General features: G+C 39.2%; 1 protein-coding gene across 1 annotated transcript in view; it reads left to right on the top strand.

Moving 5' to 3' along the window:
* LOC131256120 (glutamate receptor 2.8-like) overlaps nucleotides 1-10943 on the top strand; it is a 45386-nt gene extending 34443 nt beyond the window's left edge. Inside the window, exons 3-4 of the mRNA XM_058257170.1 lie at nucleotides 8810-9216; nucleotides 10429-10943. Of these exons, the coding sequence (XP_058113153.1) occupies nucleotides 8810-9216; nucleotides 10429-10932 (911 nt within the window). The 3' untranslated portion in view covers nucleotides 10933-10943. The remainder of the gene's footprint in view (nucleotides 1-8809; nucleotides 9217-10428) is intronic.
* The last annotated feature ends 5515 nt before the right edge of the window (nucleotides 10944-16458 follow it).

Below are 16458 nucleotides of genomic sequence, written 5' to 3'. Positions count from 1 at the left end.
CCTAACCTAAACCTAAACCTAACCTAAACTCAATCCCTAAACCTAACCTAAACCTAAACCCTAAACCAAACCTAAAACTTATTAAACCCAACCAAAACCTAAACCTAAACCTTAAACCTAAACTCAATTCCTAAACCTAACCTTAAATAACCTAAACCTAAACCTAAACCTAAACCAAACCTAAACCTTAACCTATAACCTAAATAAATCCCTAAACCAAAACCTCCAAACCTAAATCCTAACCTAAACCTAACCTAACCTAAACTAAACCTAAACCTAAACCAAAACCCAAACCAACCAAAACCTAAACCTAAACCTAAACCTATCCTAAACTCAATTCCCTAAACCTTAACCTAAACCTAACAAACTGTATTTACAGTCACATTTTCAAAATCTTTGAACACCTAAACCTATAACCTGACCTAACCTAAACCTATAAAACTAAACTAACCCTAAACCTTAACCTAACCTAACTTAAACCTAAACCTAACCTAAACCTTCCTAAACCTAACAAACCTAACCTAAACCTAAACCTAAATTAAACCCTAAACCTTAACCTAAACCTAACCTAAACCTATAACAAAAACCCAAACCAACCTAACCTAAACCAAACCTAAACCTTAACCTAATTAAACCTAAGTCAAAACAAACCATTAAAACTAAATCCCAAACCTTAACCTAAACAAACCTAAAAAACCTAAATGTAAACTCAATTCCCTAAACCTTAAAACCTAACAAACCTCGCCGAAAATGAATCAGAGGCTAAAAATAAAACTTAAACCATACCAAACCCCAAATTCCCTAAACCTAACCTAAACCTAAACCTAAACATATAGCCTAAACTCAATTCCCTAAACCTTCCAACCTAAACCTAAACCTAAACCTATACCTAAACTCAATTCCCTAAACCTAAACCTAAACCTAAACCTAAACCTAAACCTAAACTCAATTCCCTAAACCTAACCTAGACCTAACCTAAACCTAAACCAAAACCCAAACCACCCTAAACCTAAACCTAAACCTAAACCTAAACCAATAATAACCTATACCTATTTCCAAATCCCTAAACCTTAACCTAGACCTAGACCTAAACCTAAACCTATAGCCTAAACTCAATTCCCTAAACCTCAACCTAAACCTAAACCTAAACCTATAGCCTAAACTCAATTCCCTAAACCTCAACCTAAACCTAAACCTAAACCTATAACCTAAACTCAATTCCCTAAACCTCAACCTAGACCTAATCCTAAACCTAAAACAAAAAACAAAACCCAAAACAAAAACAAAAACAAAACCAAAACCAATAACCTAACCTCAACCTAGACCTAAGCTTAAACCTATAGCCTAAACTCAAATCCCTAAACCTTAACCTAGACCTAGACTTAAACTTAAACCTATACCTAAACTCAATTCCCTAAACCTCAACCTAAACCTAAACTTAAACCTATAGCCTAAACTCAAATCCCTAAACCTTAACCTAGACCTAGACCTAAACCTAAACCTATAGCCCAAACTCAATTCCCTAAACCTTAACCTAGACCTAGACCTAAACCTAAACCTATAGCCTAAACTCAATTCCCTAAACCTTAACCTAGACCTAGACCTAAACCTAAACCTATAGCCTAAACTCAATTCCCTAAACCTCAACCTAGACCTAATCCTAAACCTAAACCTAAACTTAAATCCCTAAACCTTAACCAATAACCTAACCTAAACCTATAACCAAAACCCAAACCGACACCTAAACCTAAACCTAAACCTAAACCTATAACCTAACCTCAACCTAGACCTAAACTTAAACCTATAGCCTAAACTCAAATCCCTAAACCTTAACCTAGACCTAGACCTAAACCTAAACCTATAGCCCAAACTCAATTCCCTAAACCTTAACCTAGACCTAGACCTAAACCTAAACCTATAGCCTAAACTCAATTCCCTAAACCTCAACCTAAACCTAAACCTAAACTCAATTCCCTAAACCTCAACCTAGACCTAATCCTAAACCTATAACCAAAACCCAAACCGACACCTAAACCTAAACCTAAACCTAAACCTATAACCTAACCTCAACCTAGACCTAAACTTAAACCTATAGCCTAAACTCAATTCCCTAAACCTTAACCTAGACCTAGACTTAAACCTAAACCTATAGCCTAAACTCAATTCCCTAAACCTCAACCTAAACCTAAACCTAAACCTATAGCCTAAACTGAATTCCCTAAACCTTAACCTAGACAAAGACCTAAACCTAAACCTATATCCTAAACTAAATTCCCTAAACCTTAACCTAGACCTAAACCTAAACCTAAACCTATAGCCTAAACTCAATTCCCTAAACCTCAACCTAAACCTAAACCTAAACCTAAAACCTAAACTCAATTCCCTAAACCTCAACCTAGACCTAATCCTAAACCTATAACCAAAACCCAAACCGACACCTAAACCTAAACCTAAACCTAAACCTATAACCTAACCTCAACCTAAACCTAAACCTAAACCTATAGCCTAAACTCAATTCCCTAAACCTTAACCTAGACCTAAACCTAAACCTAAACCTATAACCTAAACTCAATTCCCTAAACCTCAACCTAGACCTAAACCTAAACCTATAGCCTAAACTCAATTCCCTAAACCTCAACCTAAACCTAAACCTAAACCTATAACCTAAACTCAATTCCCTAAACCTTAACCTAGACCTAGACCTAAACCTATAACCAAAAACCCAAACCCAACCTAAACCTAAACCTAAACCTAAAACCTAAATAACCCTAAACCTCAACCTAGACCTAACCTTAAACCTATAAACTAAACTAAACCTCCTAAACCCAAACCTTAACCTAACCCTAAACACCTTAAACTTAAACCTATACCTAAACTCAAATTCCCTAAACCTTAACCTAACCTAGACCTAAACCTAAACTAAACCTTATCCCCTAACCCAATTCCCTAAACCTTAACCTAGACCTAGACCTAAACCTAAACCTATAGCCTAAACTCAATTCCCTAAACCTCAACCTAAACCTAAACATAAACCTATAACCTAAACTCAATTCCCTAAACCTCAACCTAGACCTAATCCTAAACCTATAACCAAAACCCAAACCGACACCTAAACCTAAACCTAAACCTAAACCTATAACCTAACCTCAACCTAGACCTAAGCTTAAACCTATAGCCTAAACTCAAATCCCTAAACCTTAACCTAGACCTAGACTTAAACTTAAACCTATACCTAAACTCAATTCCCTAAACCTCAACCTAAACCTAAACTTAAACCTATAGCCTAAACTCAAATCCCTAAACCTTAACCTAGACCTAGACCTTAACCTAAACCTATAGCCTAAACTCAATTCCCTAAACCTTAACCTAAACCTAAACCTAAACCTATAACCTAAACTCACTTTCCCTAAACCTTAACCTAGACCTAACCTTAAACCTAAACCAAAACCCAAACCAACCCTAAACCTAAACCTAAACCTAAACCTAAACCTAAACCTAAACCAAACCCTAACCTTAAACCTATAACCTAAACCTAAACCCTAAACCAAAACCCAAACCAAACTTAAGCCTTAAACCTAAACCTAAACCAATTCCCTAAACCTCAACCTAAACCTAAACTTAATCCTATAACCTAAACTCAATTCCCTAAACCTTAACCTATAACCTAACCTAAACCTAAACCTAAACCTATAGCCCAAACTCAATTCCCTAAACCTTAACCTAGACCTAGACCTAAACCTAAACCTATAGCCTAAACTCAATTCCCTAAACCTCAACCTAAACCTAAACCTAAACCTATAACCTAAACTCAATTCCCTAAACCTCAACCTAGACCTAATCCTAAACCTATAACCCAAACCGACACCTAAACTTTAACCTAAACCTAAACCTATAACCTAACCTCAACCTAGACCTAAACTTAAACCTATAGCCTAAACTCAATTCGCTAAACCTTAACCTAGACCTAGACCTAAACCTAAACCTATAGCCTAAACTCAATTCCCTAAACCTCAACCTAAACCTAAACCTAAACCTATAACCTAAACTCAATTCCCTAAACCTCAACCTAGACCTAATCCTAAACCTAAACCTAAACTCAATTCCCTAAACCTTAACCTAGACCTAGACCTAAACCTAAACCTATAGCCTAAACTCAATTCCCTAAACCTCAACCTAAACCTAAACCTAAACCTAAACTCAATTCCCTAAACCTTAACCTAGACCTAAACTCAATTCCCTAAACCTATAGCCTAAACTCAATTCCCTAAACCTCAACCTAGACCTAATCCTAAACCTAAACCTAAACTCAAATCCCTAAACCTTAACCTATAACCTAACCTAAACCTATACTTATAACCTAAAACTATTCCCAAATTCCAAAACCTATTACCTAAACCTAACCTTTCCCTAAACCATAACCCATTCTCAATTCCCTAAAGCTATAACCTATAACCTAAACCTAAACCTAAACATAAACCTAACCTAAACTTATAACCTTTCCTAAAACCTTTAACTTAAACCTAAACTTAAAACCTAAATGTATTCTCAAATTCTTAAACCCAAACCTACACCTAATCCTAATCTCAACTCCCTAACCTAAACCTAAACTTGAAAGCCCAAACCTAAACCCGATCCCGAACCCGAACCCGATTTCCTAAACCTAAACCTTAACCTGTAATCAAGTTCCCAAAAGCTATAACCTATAACCTAAACCTTAACCTAAACCTAAACCAAAATCTATAACCTAAACCTTAACCTATAACCTAAACTTAATTATAACCTATAGCCTAACCTTAACCCAAACCTATAACCTAAACCTAAACCAAACCTAAACCTATAATCATATGGTGAGACCATTTCTTTTGTGTCAATTTCATTCCTCTTTGAGTTTTTTTTTTAATTCATTAAGAAAAAAAAAGTGGTTATACGTGATGCACTTCTTTTACTGTCTTTCTTTTCTCTAATGGGCATTCTAATTTATGAATGACATGACTGTTTGTAGGATGATGGAATATACGAAGCTGCTGAAATTCGGTGAAGTCGAGCACATTTCTCTAATGAAGCTAAAGATTTGTATTTTCAGCATTATTGTATTTGTAACTGTATTTGATTGTAATTGTAATTAATTGAATGAAGGATTGTAATTGTAATTGAATGAATGAAGGATTGTAATTGTAATTGAATGAATGAATGATTGTAATTGAATGAATGAATGATTGTACAGGTGGTATTTGAATGAACAGGTGGTAATTGAATGAACAGGTGATGAATGAATGAATGATTGTACAGGTGGTATTTGAATGAACAGGTGGTAATTGAATGAACAGGTGATGAATGAATGAATGATTGTACAGGTGGTATTTGAATGAACAGGTGGTAATTGAATGAACAGGTGATTTAATTTTTCAATGTACAAAATAGCTACGGATATTGACCGTAGCCACTAGTCAAACAGGTGGAGACTTTTTAATTTTGGCATATTGCTACGGACTTTCAGCTACAAATAATATCCGTAGCTGTTTGAAGTTTTTGCTACAGATATAATTGCTATGGATTATATCTGTAGCTATTTACAATATAGCTACGGATTAAATCCGTAGCCAATAATCAGATAGGTATAGCCTTTTAAATTTTGCCCTATTGCTACGGACTTTCAGCTACAAATATATCTATAGCTGTTTTTTTTTTTTTTGCTACAGGGGAAAAGGCTACGGATTAAATCCGTAGCCTTAGGTCTATGGCTACGGATTAAATCCGTAGCCATAGGTTCCAGACCTATTGTTATGGCACCTACGACGACGGTCGTGTTACGGACTAGCTACGGACTTAATCCGTAGCCTTAGGTCTATGGCTACGGATTAAGTCCATAGCCTTTACCCGTTTTTTTGGTAGTGAGAGTACTGTGATAAGAAATTTGAGGAGTATTGTACAGCAAATGGAATCAAATATCAAAAAATGATTTCAGGGACACCACAGTAGAATGGTGTGGCTGAGCACAATAACAGGATCATCCTTGAGCGCGCTAGGAGCATAAGATTACATGCAGGGTTGCCGAAGACCTTTTGGGCAGATGCTGTGAATACTGCCACATATCTCATCAATAGAATTCCCTCATCACCATTGGATGGTGGGCTACTAGAAGAAACGTGCATTGGAAAAGAAGTGAACCTTGCACATCTCAGAGTGTTCGGTTGCACTTCATATGTTCACATTGATGCAAAGCACAAAAACGAGCTATATGCGAAGTCCAGGAGGTGTACGTTTATAGGCCACAGGTAGCATGATTTTGGCTACAGGTTTTGAGATGCAGAAAACAGAAAAATCATTAGAAGTAATGATGTAGTCTTCAATGAAAAAGTGATGCATAAGGACAATATGCAAGAAAATAAGGCCGAGGAGAAAGAATTTGTAGAGTTGGAAGAGTTACCGAACACGGGTGTTACAGCGTCATAGGATGATCATGCATATGACATTATGAGGCAGCGCCACAGACACCAGTTGTGAGGAGGTCTACTCGAGAGAAGAGACCCACAGTCCAATACTCACCCTCCATATATTATCTAATGTTGACAGATAATGGTGAACCAGAGTGTTTTGAAGAGACATTACAGTCAGATACATGATAAAGTGGGAGCAAGCCATGGATGATGAGATGGACTCTCTTGAGTCTAACGTACATGGGAGCTAGTCACTCTACCTAAGGGTAAGAAAGCTCTTTATAACAAGTGGGTTTATACACCGGAGGAGGAGCACGATGGTTCGAAACGGTACAAGACTAGATTGGTTGTGAAAGGTTTCAACAAAAGGCAGGTATCGATTTCACTGAATATTTTCACCGGTAGTGAAAATGTTTATGATTCACATGGTAATGAGTATAGTGGCTCCAGAAGACTTACATCTAGAACAGCTAGATGTTAAGACAGTCTTTCTTTATGGGGACCTTGAAGAAGACATATATATGCATCAGCCGATAGGATACGTGGCACTAGGAAAGGAGAACAAGGTGTGTAGACTGAAAAAGAGTCTATATGGCCTGAAGTAGGCCCCGAGGTAATGGTACAAGAAGTTTGACAGTTTCATGTCGGGAAATGATTTTAGGAGATAACATGCAGACCACTGTTGCTATTTGAAGAAGTTTGATACGTCATACATCATCCTTCTTCTGTAAGTTGATGATATGCTTATGGCCGGATCAAGCATGAAGGACATCTCAGATCTCAAAAGACAACTGTCTAGAGAATTTGCCATGAAAGATTTAGGAACTGCAAAACAAATCCTAGGCATGAGGATAAAGCGTGACAGGTAAAACAAGAAACCGGTTTTGTCACAGGCAGAATAGATAGCCAAGGTACTTGATCGATTCAATATGGGAGGTGCTAAGCCGGTTAGCACTCCATTAGCCAACCACTTCAAGCTATCTAAGGAGTAAGGTACAAAGATGCAGGAGGAACTAGACTACATGGCTAAAGTCTCATACACGTCAGCTATTGGGAGTCTTATGTATGCTATGATGAGCACGAGGCCAGACATTACTCAAGCAGTGGGAGTTGTTAGCAGGTTCATAAACAACCCCGAGAAGGAACATTAGGAAGTTGTGAAGTGGATCCTCAGATACCAGGTAGGTACTGTGGATAAAGGGCTGTGCTATGGTGGATCAGAAATCAAGCACAAGGCTACGTAGATTCAGATTTGGCAGGAGATATCGACAGCAAAAGAAGCACTACAGGTTATGTTTTTACTCTGAGTAGTGTTGCAGTCAGTTGGGTCTGTCAATTACAGAAGATAGTATTTATCAGTACGATGGAAATAGAATATGTTGCAGCTACAGAAGCGTGCAAGGAGATAATATGGATGCAAGGTTTCATGGAAGAATTGGGTAAGAAGCAAGCAGATTAGAAGCTGTACAGTGACAGTTAGAGTGCAATACATTTGGCTAAGAATTTAGCATTTCATTCAAGAATCAAGCATATTGATATCAGATATTACTTCATACGTTCGTTACTTGAAGATAGATCAATTACTCTGGAAAAGATTCATATAAGTAAGAATCCTAAGGATTTGCTGACTAAGGCGGTCAAACGGGAGAAGCTGAAGCTCTGTTCAGCTTTGATTAGTCTTCAGGCTTGAAGACGGGGAAGTGGTGCACTCCGGATGTAAAAGACAGATTTATGGTGATGTGTCTCCAAGTGGGAGATTGTTGAGATATGAAGCCACATCTGGGGGCCGCTCGACTAGTCGAGTACCCTACTCGACCGGTCGAGTGGCCCACTCGACCGGTCGTGGACTGGCTCGATTCGTTTTACAGCGAGTTGGGGTTTTAGATTTTCAAGGTGCTCGAGCAGTCGTGGGATGTGCTCGACCGGTCGAGGACTCTGCACGACCAGTCGAGCTTACGCAGATTTGAGTCTGGATTTGATACGGACTGCAGAAATTTGAGTCCATTTTCACATAGGTGCAAAAGGGAAGTTGCCTAAACTATAAATAGGGGTTCTTAGGGCTTTTCTAGGTATCATGAGAGTTATTCCAAGGTGTGGGCAAAGGGTTTTCTCTATACTTCCAAGGGATAGGTTAGTATATTACCTTGTAATCTTCGTTTTCTTCATAGTGGAAGTTTGCATTCGTGATTTTTTACCCTTGTTTGGTGTTTTTCCACGTATATCTTGTCTTGTAGTTTGTTTGGAATGCTTTGATTCTTGTGGTCTGCCTGATGAAGGGCGCAAATCTTGCACACACATGCTACATTTCATTTGGCGATTGCAAGTCGCGATGGTCTTACTCATGATCTGTAAATTTTTCTTATTAATGACAGAAGAGAAGCTACAAAGCAACTATTCCAGATTCATCGTGAGCATATGGACGGTTGCAGTGCTCCTGCTTGGGGCGTGTTACGTTGCAATCATTTCATCAATTTTAACGGCTGAGAAGCTCCAACCGGCTGCGACGGACATAGAGTCGCTGGTTGAGGATGGGAAGTGTGCTGGATACCGAAAGGGATCATTGGTGTTAGAATTTCTAAAGCAAATGGGATTCGAAGAGTCGAAACTCAAGGCTTACACAACCAGAGAAGAGTATGCAGAAGGGTTGTTGAGAGGAGGTGGCAACAATGGAGTTTCTGCTATAGTAGATGAGATTCCTTATTTGAAGGTTTTTCTTGCTAAATATGGTCATCGCTACGCCATGATGGGACCCATTCACAGACCGTCTGGATTTGGATTTGTACGTCTCTCTCTCTCTCTCTCTCTCTCTCTCTCTCTCTCTCTCTCTCTCGTGTGGCTCTTTTGAGGTTTGGATCAGGCTGATTTTTAGAGTTTGTGCTCTAATGGTAAGGTGCACCTGATGAACGGTTTGGATGGAATATACACACGATGGTGGATCGCAAACACAAAGCTATGGTTGGCATCTGTGCCCCCTTTTTTTCCTGTGGTGTGGCCCACCTAGGAGCTGATTTATCTCCCCGGGCTAATCCTGTGTCCCCCGCCCACAAGAGGTTCCTGTGGTCGGAAACTATGTTGGGCCCACATAGATGCCCGTGAGAATCTACACCGTCCATCAATTTCTCAAGCTCACGATAGGGCTGAAGTTCAAAAATCAGGGCCATCCAAAACTCAGGTGGACCATGCCATATGAAACAGTGGAGATTGAACGCCCACCATTCCAAACTTTGTGAGGGCCACAAAAGTTCTATATAATTGTGAGATTTGTGCCTACAGTCTATCCCAGTGGTAGTAACCTTATACACGGTTTGGATGGCATATAAACATCATCGTCTGCTCTAGGAAGGTTTTAACGGTGGGCATTTCCATCTGTTTCTTGTGGTGTGTCCAAACTGAGTTTCGAAAAACTGATGAACGGATTAGATTTCGTACGGGAATCTTTTTGAGCCCCTTATAGCTTCTGTCGGATCCGATTCGAATCAGGGCTATCGAGCGTCTAGATCACAGGCTGCTCAGTAATCAGCTGTAAATAAAATTTTAATGCGGATCAGTGAGAAGATTGGGCCTAGTCTGGCTAACAGGCTTCTTAAATGGGCACTGTGGCACAACCAATTATTCGAACCTGGCCCATTACAGGATGGACCCATGTGAGGAAATTTCTTAACGGCCGCGTTTCAACATGTTTGAGGAAACTTGGACTAATTACGTTGCACATGGGTGTACGATTAGTGAATCCTGACCAACCATGTGGCAGGCCCATCAATGGGTGGCATATGTTACAAGAGCCACACCTGTTAGCCAATCCTTACCATCCAAACTGATGAGATTTTTAAACTTGGACATGGACGATCAAGAATTATCTATTTATGGATAGGAGTTCACCCAATGTGTGGTCCACCAGATATATATACCATACGGATCACCTTACTATGCATCCATTTTCAACTCCATACTCTCTTAAACTGACCCATTTTCATTTCTTTATCTTCTACAGGCGTTTCAAAGAGGTTCCAAGATAGTGCCTCATATTTCTAGGGCAATCTTGGAACTCACTGAAGGAGATAAGATGTTTGAGCTAGAGCAGAAATGGTTCAGACGCTGCAAAACAAGTCCTGACCCACACCAAACTCCAGTAGTCCCTAACAAGATATCTCTACATAGCTTCCGCGGCATACTCCTCATCACCGAACTCACTTCCGGCGTAGCTCTCTTCATCTTCATCATCTTGTTCATTTATAAACGGAAAACAACCAGGCATGGAAATGACTCGTCGTCCCAAACATCATTTGTGGGACCCAGGAATAGTCGAGAAGCTTTGGGTAACTGTTCTATCGAGATAACTGCAAACCACACAAATGAGGAGGATTCTAATGTCAATAGAGAAAGAGAAAGGGATCTGAGAAGACCCGAAGATGGTCAGCTTGATGAGAGGACCACTCAATATGGTATCCCTTCGGAGATCATTTGTGAGGAAGATTGTTGCACTGAGGAATGCTAACTGAGAGAGAGAGAGAGAGAGAGAGAGAGAGAGAGACCCAGGTGCTTCAGAAGGCACTGGGTCCGCTACCCTGTAAAACCAATTATAACTACATAGCAATGCTTTGATCTCCTTCGCATGGTAACTAGAAGACAATAAGAGGGACGCGGTTTGCTTATGACCTCCAACACTAGCCAGCTAGCTGGTGTCAAATCTCTGTGGACCTCCACCACGATGTATTTATTTTATCCACGCTGTCCATCCATTTTTTATTTTTTTTATCCATATAATTTTAGGGCATGAGCCCAAAAATGAGGCAGATCCAAATCACAGGTGGACCAAAACTCAAGAAAACAATATTGATTCAATGTCAAAGTCCACTATACTGTTTATTTTCCATCCAACCCTTATAAAGGTCAGATAGACCCGGTATGGAAGAAGGGAAAAATCAAATATCAGCTTGATCCAAAACTTCTATGGCTCTTGAAAGGTTTCAATGGTAGGTGTTCAATCCCCACTGTTTCCTGTAGTGTGGTCTGCTTGAGATTTGAATCTGCCACATTTTGTTTTTGGCTCATCTCTAAGATTAGTTAGAAAATGGATAGATAGTGCAGCTACTTGGCCAGTGTTGGGGTTACTAGCCAAACCTCTCCCTGTAAGAGACAGCTTGTTTTCCCTTCATCTAGGTCAGTGTTAGCCTCAGCCCATATTCTCATTAATGAAGATCTGGAGGAACTTTTCCACGTTTCTTTATAAAAAAAAAAAGGTCAGTGTGACCTTTTTTCTTCTCTTTTTTTTGTTAGCTTGTTAGTATACTCCACTGGCAGTTCACAATTCACCGTTGGCCACCCCCGCATATGGAATCTATACCAATACCTCAGCGTTGAAACGAGGTATCTTTCACTCGGTCTACCACTGGAGCTATGGATCAGGGTGTGGGTCAGTGTAACCTAATGAACAAGTTGGATGCTAGATAAACATTATAATGGGCTGTTTTCTTGAGGTGTGATCCACTTGAGATTTGGGTTTGCATCTTTGTTGTTCTCATGCACTAAAATGATCTCATAAAATGGATGGATGGTTCTGATGTAACACATATGTCATGGTGGAGCCCACATACTTGGTGATGTCAGGTCAATGGCGTGTGGCACGCCATGCAATCCCCTACTACCAGTGGCAAAAGTCCAGATTTCCCACTAAAGCCTTCTCCGTAAATTTCTTACGTTGGGATGTTAGGTGGGGCCATCCTGACATTTGTGGGAAATCCACCTCGTCCATTCATTTTGCAAGCTTATTTTAGGACAAGAAAACAAAAATGAGGTGGATCCAAAACTCAAGTAAGCCGCACTACAAGAAAAGAGTGAGAATTAGGGCCCACCATTGAAAACTTCTTATGGCCACAGAAGTCTCTGGATATTTGTGTTTTCAATTCATCCAAGTCTACGTGACCTTATAAAGAGGTTAGATGGCAAGCTCATAGTGAACCTTAGGAAGATTTCAACAGTGGTTGTCGTTCAATTCCTGCAGCTTTCTGTTGTTTGATCCACCTGAGCTTTGGATGTCCCTCATTTTTTAGGCTCATGCTCTAAAATGATTTGGAAAAGTTGATGAATGGTGTAGATCTAATATATAACTCATGACGGGGGCAAAGAAGTTCTCCAAATTAATAGTTGGATTATGTATTATATATTTTGTTACCAAGAGAGAGAATCTTTTTAGCGGGCGCGGATTAGGTACTTCCCCCGCCTGTTCCGGGCCCGGGACGGGCAGAGGCTCTGAGGGCCATTGAAGGTCCACCGTGATGTTTTAATTACATCCAAGCCGTCCATCCATTTTTCCATATCATTTTAGAGTATTGAGTAAGAAATAAGATAGATCCAATGCTCAATTGGACCACACCACATGAAGCAGCAGTGCTAAGGATGCCCACAATTGAAACCTTCTTAGGGCCCACAGTGTTTTTTACTTGCCATCCAACCTGTTGATACGGTCATATACACCTGGGTGAATTGAAAAAACAAATATCACCTTGATACAATACTTCGGTGGTCTCTAAGAAATTTTCAACAGTAGGAATCTAATCCCTACCTTGTGGTGTATTTAAGCCTTTGATATTCTCTATTTTTGTTTTAATAATTTAAAATGATATGGAAAAATGGATAGATGGTGTGGATAAAATTCAAACGTCACGGTGGACCCTTAGTTGCCCTTGGAGCTGAGCAACGCGCGTACTGGTAAATTAAGGATTCACATAGTACATCTCAAGTCGAATCAAGGGAGTGCTTTTGAGGTTTCACGTTATTATTATTATTTTATTTATTTATTTATTTATTTATTTTTTGTAACACACGCGCACCCAACACACACACACCCCGTAGTGGGATTTCACCGCCCAAATGGGTCTCGAACCGTAGACCTTGTGTTGAAACTCCTCGGACCCAGTAGTAGTTCAATTCCTGCAGCTTTCTGTTGTGTGGTCCACTTGAGCTTTGGATGTGCCTCAGTTTCTGGGATCATGCTCTAGAATGATTTGAAAAAGTTGATGGATGGTGTGGATCTAATACAAAACTCAAGGTGGGGGCTAAAGCAGTTCTACAGATTAATAATTGGGTTGTGTATTATATTTTATTGGGATTTTTTATGAAAGTTGGTGGGCCTGTAGCTGGCATCACCTTTTTGGAAATATATATATATATATATATATATATATATATATATATATATATATATATATATATATATATTACTGGGATTTCACGTTAATAAACATCACTCTACGCCGGAGAGTCTTCAAAGTTTATCATTTTCTGCTGATTGCACGCTTTTTTCTGTTTTTTGATTGATTATTTAGGGTTTTGTTTTGATTTGCTATACATATTTAGAGCGTTGTCCTATTAGTTACTAGGGTTTAGTCTCTAATTTGAGTGATTGAACCTTTTATATATATATATATATATATATATATATATATATATATATATGTGTGTGTGTGTGTGTGTGTGTGTGTGTGTGTGGGAAAAGGTATTATATATGCGCTCGAGCTGATGGGACTGTCCCATGAGGTCGAGCTGTGTGGGCCCCACCATGATGCGTTTCAAACATCTACCCCATCAGTCAGATGCACCATTCCATCGTGGGCCTAGGTCTCAAAAATCAAGTCAATCCGTGACTTGTGTGGGCCACACCACATACAGAAGTGGGGAGGGGCCGTGCACCATTAAAACATTCATAATCATTTTTTGGGCCCACTGAGATGTGGTTTGCAAATCCAGCCCATCCATTATGTGTGTCCCACTTGTATGAGGGTTCAAACCAAGTTTCAGCAATATTCAAAACTCAGGTAGGCCCTACCAAGTGCTTTTATATGTTTTTGGCATGTCTTCACATGATTTTAGATGGTATGGCCCACCTGAGTTCTGTATACGGCTGATTTTTGCGATATCCCATAATTTAGAGGGGACCCATCAAATGCATGGTGTTGATAGTCGACATGCATCACGGTGGGGCCCACACAAGCGCATAGTACCTTTTCCATATATATATATATATATATATATATATATATATATATATATATATATATATGAGAAATCGTTCTATGTGGTCAACCCATGAGGTCAAGTTGTGTGGGCCTTAGCATGATGTTTATCGAACATCAATACTGTGTATTTGATGGGTCTCCTTTAAATTATGAGATATCCCAAAAATTAGTAATATATGAAACTCAGGTGGGCTATACCATCTAAAATCATGTGAAGACATGTCTAAAACATATAAAAGTACTTGTTGGGGCCCATCTAAAATTTGGATGCAACTGAAACTTGATCTAACCCCCCATCCAAGTGGGACACATATAATGGATAGCCTAGATTTGTGAACCACATCTCAACGGGCCTAACAAATGATAATGAATGTTTTAATGGAAGGGTAACCCCTCTCAACTTTTATATGTGGTGTGGCCCACATGTCATGGATTGACTTGATTTTTAAGCACGAGGCCCACCATGGAATTGTGCATCTGACTGATGGGGTAGATGTTCGACACGCATCACGATGGGGCCACATAGCTCGACCTCATGGGAATATATATATATATATATATATATATATATATCTGAATGCCCAGCTACCCACCAATTTGCACCGAGCTCGTTTGAACTTTTTAAAAACTCATCATACGTTTTATATATATATATATATATATATATATATATATATATATATATATATATATATATATATATATATATATATATATATATATATCTCTGAATGCCCAGCTACCCACCAGTTTGCACCGAACTCGTTTGAACTTTTTAAAAACTCATCATACGTTATGTGAGTCCAAAATTTGAATGCTCCACGTGATGCAGCACCCTATGAAACCCCTAGTACCCAACTTTTACTTTGATCCAAAATTTTGGTAGGCCATGAAAAAAGAAAACAGTTTCCTCCCTTAATTTGCATATCTCTTTGCTATGGCCTACCAGAGTTTTAGATCAAGGTGAAAATTGGTCCCTTAGGGTTTCATGGGATGCCACATCACATGGACTGTTTGAATTAGACGCCCATGACACATGTACAAAGGTGCGCATGTGCGTAGGTAAGCATGCCTCTCTCTCAATCTATCAAAGACATCTGTGAGGTTTAGAGTTGATCGGAAGGATGCAAGATCAAGAGATATATGTTTGATCATTTAGATCAAATAAGGGGCCGTTTGGATGGTACGCAATGAGTAACTTTTTTTAAAAGCTTACATGATAAGTTAACTTTTAAACTTAAGATAGTTTGGTAAGGCTTGTTGTGAAAGTTACTTAAGTGATGAAAGTTATTTAGTTTTATTTTTTCCTTTTGAATGTTTTGATTTTCTACTTATCTCTCTCATCTCTCCATGTGATAGCCCCACAAGACTGATGGTCCACATCAAAGGTGGGCTCCACATGATGGGCAGTAGACATTGAAGGTATGCCCCACATAATGGATAACCGACATCAAGGTGGACCCCACATAATGGATGGTCCACATAAAAGGTCAGCCCCCTAATGATGAATGGGCCACATCCAAAGTGGGCCTCGCATGATGGATGGCCCACATCAAAGGTGTGGCCCACACGTTGAACATTCCATGTTAAAGGCTAACCCTACATGATGGACCATGGATATTAAGGGTGGACTAAACAATCTAGAGGAACAAAGTACTTATGTGATCTGGAAAACCAAACATCAATTTCTATTTTTTGGCGGAAAGGTATGTTACATGACAAACAGACTTATATGTTGAATAAGTAGAAATTCAAGATAAGCTACTTGAGGCATAAAGTAATAAATAGTTTATGTAAAGTAACTTACAATCCAAGCACACCCCAAATGTCAGTGACTAGAGAATCTGCTCCAAATTGAAGATCAAAATGAAGATTTCATTATATGAGATGGTGTGTGAAGTTTGGAGTTAATATAATGATCAGATCAAGCGAGATCAAGAGATCTGTATTCATCTAACACGAACAGTTGTCATGGCCCACTTATGGGTATGTTTCTAAAAATGTAC

The sequence above is a fragment of the Magnolia sinica genome, chromosome 9 (genome assembly GCF_029962835.1).
Source record: "Magnolia sinica isolate HGM2019 chromosome 9, MsV1, whole genome shotgun sequence".
Classification (NCBI taxonomy): Eukaryota; Viridiplantae; Streptophyta; class Magnoliopsida; order Magnoliales; family Magnoliaceae; genus Magnolia; species Magnolia sinica.
The sequence above is the reverse complement of the archived record's forward strand: the minus strand, read 5'-3'. Positions and strand labels throughout refer to the sequence as shown.